This window comes from Pelophylax lessonae, assembly GCF_965119305.1.
Source record: "Pelophylax lessonae genome assembly, chromosome: 2".
Classification (NCBI taxonomy): Eukaryota; Metazoa; Chordata; class Amphibia; order Anura; family Ranidae; genus Pelophylax; species Pelophylax lessonae.
In genome coordinates, this window is record NC_138769.1 from 629,963,807 (window position 1) to 629,967,894 (window position 4,088).

The window sequence follows — 4,088 nt, forward strand, 5'->3', positions numbered from 1 at the left end:
GTGTATTACGTAGTCCAGTGCCCAGCACTCTGTGTATTATGCAGTCCTGTGCCCAGCGCTCTGTGTATTATGCAGTCCTGTACCCCACGCTCTGTGTATTATGTAGTCCTGTGCCCAGAGCTATGTGTATTATGTAGTCCTGTGCCCAGCACTGTGTATTATGCAGTCCTGTGCCCAGCACTTTGTGTATTATGCAGTCCTGTGCCCAGCGCTCTGTGTTTAGTGCAGTCCTGTGCCCAGCACTCTGTGTATTATGCAGTTCTGTACCCAGCGCTCTGTGTATTATGCAGTTCTGTGCCCAGTGCTCTGTGTATTATGTAGTCCTGTGCCCAGCGCTCCGTGTATTAGGTTGTCCTGTGCCCAGCACTCTGCGAATTATGTAGTCTTGTGCCCAGCTCTCTGCGTACTATATAGTCCTGTGCCCAGTGCTCTGTGTATTATGTAGTCCTGTGCCCAGTGCTCCGTGTATTAGGTTGTCCTGTGCCCAGCACTCTGCGAATTATGTAGTCTTGTGCCCAGCTCTCTGCGTACTATGTAGTCCTGTGCCCAGCGCTCTGTGTTTAGTGCAGTCCTGTGCCCAGCACTCTGTGTATTATGCAGTTCTGTACCCAGCGCTCTGTGTATTATGCAGTTCTGTGCCCAGTGCTCTGTGTATTATGTAGTCCTGTGCCCAGTGCTCTGTGTATTATGTAGTCCTGTGCCCAACGCTCTGTGTATTATGTAGTCCTGTGTCCAGCTCTCTGTGAATTATGAAGTCCTGTGCCCAGCGCTCTGTGTATTATGCAGTCCTGTGTCCAGTGCTCTGTGTTTAATGCAGTCCTGTGCCCAGCGCTCTATGTATTATGCAGTCCTGTGCCTAGCACTCTGTGTATTATGCAGTCCTGTGCTCAGCGCTCTGTGTATTATGCAGTCCTGTGTCCAGTGCTCTGTGTTTAATGCAGTCCTGTGCCCAGCGCTCTATGTATTATGCAGTCCTGTGCCTAGCACTCTGTGTATTATGCAGTCCTGTGCCTAGCACTCTGTGTATTATGCAGTCCTGTGCTCAGCGCTCTGTGTATTCTGCTGTCCTGTGCCCAGCGCTCTGTGTACTATGTAGTCCTGTACCCAGTGCTCTGTGTACTATGCAGTCCTATGCCCAGTGTAATATGCAGTCCTGTGCCCAGCACTCTGTGTACTATACAGTCCTGTGCCCAGCGCTCTGTGTACTATGCAATCCTTTGCCAAGCGCTCTGTGTAGTATAATCCTGTGCCCAGCGGTGTGTACTACGCAGGCCTGTGCCCAGCATTCTGTGTAATATGCAGTCCTGTGCCCAGCGCTCTGTGTATTAAGCAGTCCTGTGCCCAGTGCTGTGTATTAGGCAGTCCTGTGCCCAACACTCTGTGTAGTATAGTCTTGTGCCCAGCTATCTGTGTAGTATAGTCTTGTGCCCAGCTATCTGTATTATGCAGTCCTGTGCCCAGCGCTATGTGTATTATGCAGTCCTGTGCCCAGCGCTCTGTGTATTATACAGTCCTGTGTATTAGGCAGTCCTGTGCCCAGTGCTCTGTTTCTTATGTAGTCCTGTGCCCAGCGTTCTGTGTATTATGCAGTCTTGTGCCCAGCGCTCTCTGTATTAAGCAGTCCTGTGCCCAGCGCTTTGCGTGTTATGCAATCCTATGCCATTTGCCAATAAAGAAAAAAAAATATCCCCTGATTTCATTTTAAAAATCTGGTGACCTTTTCATATGGGTACCGTTTTTGCAAAGTTTTAAGTTTGCCTTCAGGCACCATTTTCCAAAACTCTTGTTGGTATAAAAGGGGGATAAAACGTGCTCTACATGAGGAAATATGACAAACGCCATGGAAAATACTGCCAGCTTCTCATCCCTTTCCTGGGCTGACAGTAAACAGTGGCGTGCCCTTCCAGTCACACACACAGCGATAACGTTTCTCAGTACCCATCCCATCCTTACTACAGCGTCGCTCACCACGTACTTCTTCTGTAAAGCGCAAAACTTGAAACGTCATGACGCCGGAAGCTGCCTTGCTGGTTGGCAAAGGCTGATTACCCATTGGTTGGCAGCGTTCGGTGTATTTTTCCGGGTTGCAGTGCCTGTGTGTATAACCATGGGGGACGAGCTGGAGCGGTAAGGAATGATTATTACTATATACATCTATTAAATGCAGGACACCGTGTGTATCGTGATCTGAAGGGCTGAACTGTACAGGTTGACATTCTCATGGGGAGTGTATAAAGGACTATACGTGTCATGGAGGGGGACGCTGTGCTCTGTGTTTACTGAAATGCTGGCAATTCCCCTGCATTCCTTCAGATGAAGGATTTGTTTTCCAAGCATGCTTAGTACGCCTCCCACACGGAGATGACATGCTTAGCACGCGTCCCACGTGCAAAATTACATGCTTAGCACGCATCCCACATGGAGATGACACACTTAGCACGCATCCCACACGGAGATGACACGCTTAGCACGCGGAGATGGCACGCTTAGCACGCATCCCACGCGGAGATGGCACGCTTAGCACGCATCCCACGCGGAGATGGCACGCTTAGCACGCATCCCACACGGAGATGACACGCTTCCCACGCGGAGATGACACGCTTAGCACGCTTCCCACGCGGAGATGGCACGCATCCCACGCGGAGATGGCACGCTTAGCACGCATCCCACGCGGAGATGGCACGCTTAGCACGCATCCCACGCGGAGATGACACGCTTAGCACGCATCCCACGCGGAGATGACACGCTTAGCACGCATCCCACGCGGAGATGGCACGCTTAGCACGCATCCCACGTGGAGATGGCACTCTTCTTCCCACGCGGAGATGACGCTCTTCTTCCCACGCGGAGATGACACGCTTAGGAAGCTCCGCACGTGGAGTTGACACGCATCAAACGTGGAGATGGCACTCTTCTTCCCACGCGGCGATGGCACTCTTCTTCCCACGCGGAGATGGCACGCTTAGCACTCTTCTTCCCACGCGGCGATGGCACTCTTCTTCCCACGCGGAGATGGCACGCTTAGCACGCATCCCACACGGAGATGACACGCTTCCCACGCGGAGATGACACGCTTAGCACGCTTCCCACGCGGAGATGGCACGCATCCTACGCGGAGATGGCACGCATCCCACGCGGAGATGGCACGCATCCCACGCGGAGATGGCACGCATCCCACGCGGAGATGGCACGCTTAGCACGCATCCCACGCGGAGATGGCACGCTTAGCACGCATCCCACGCGGAGATGACACGCTTAGCACGCATCCCACGCGGAGATGGCACGCTTAGCACGCATCCCACGTGGAGATGGCACTCTTCTTCCCACGCGGAGATGATGCTCTTCTTCCCACGCGGAGATGACACGCTTAGGAAGCTCCGCACGTGGAGTTGACATGCATCAAACGTGGAGATGGCACTCTTCTTCCCACGCGGCGATGGCACTCTTCTTCCCACGCGGAGATGGCACGCTTGGCACTCTTCTTCCCACGCGGCGATGGCACTCTTCTTCCCACGCGGAGATGGCACGCTTAGCACTCTTCTTCCCACGCGGAGATGACGCTCTTCCCACGCGGAGATGACGCTCTTCCCACGCGGAGATGACGCTCTTCCCACGCGGAGATGACACGCTTAGCGCGCTCCCCACGCGGAGATGACACGCTTAGCGCGCTCCCCACGCGGAGATGACACGCTTAGCGCGCTCCCCACGCGGAGATGACACGCTTAGCGCGCTCCCCACGCGGAGATGACACGCTTAGCGCGCTCCCCACGCGGAGATGACACGCTTCCCGCGCTCCCCACGCGGAGATGACACGCTTAGAATGCTTCCCACATGGATATGACATGCTTAGCACACTTCCCACGCAGAGATGACACGCTTATCAGACATCCCACATGGAGATTACAGCTGGTAGCACACATCACAGTTGAACGTTTTCAGGCATAAAATATGCCTAGTGTGAGAAACCTAACATTTTTCTGTGCCCGGGGAGTACTGTTCTTGTGTTAGGCCCTGTTCACATCTTGTGTAGCGGGAACACGCATTCCTGTGTGGGATTTTCTTTTTTTTGCGTGCAATTTACAGATGTT

At 53.4% G+C, this 4,088-nt stretch overlaps 1 protein-coding gene across 1 annotated transcript in view; it reads left to right on the top strand.

The window, feature by feature from the left end:
- The first annotated feature begins 2,018 nt into the window (after positions 1-2,018).
- The window catches only part of POLR1D (RNA polymerase I and III subunit D), a 30,005-nt gene continuing 27,935 nt past the window's right edge, over positions 2,019-4,088 (top strand). The window contains exon 1 of the mRNA XM_082247214.1: positions 2,019-2,127. Within this exon, the coding sequence (XP_082103340.1) occupies positions 2,108-2,127 (20 nt within the window). The 5' untranslated portion in view covers positions 2,019-2,107. The remainder of the gene's footprint in view (positions 2,128-4,088) is intronic.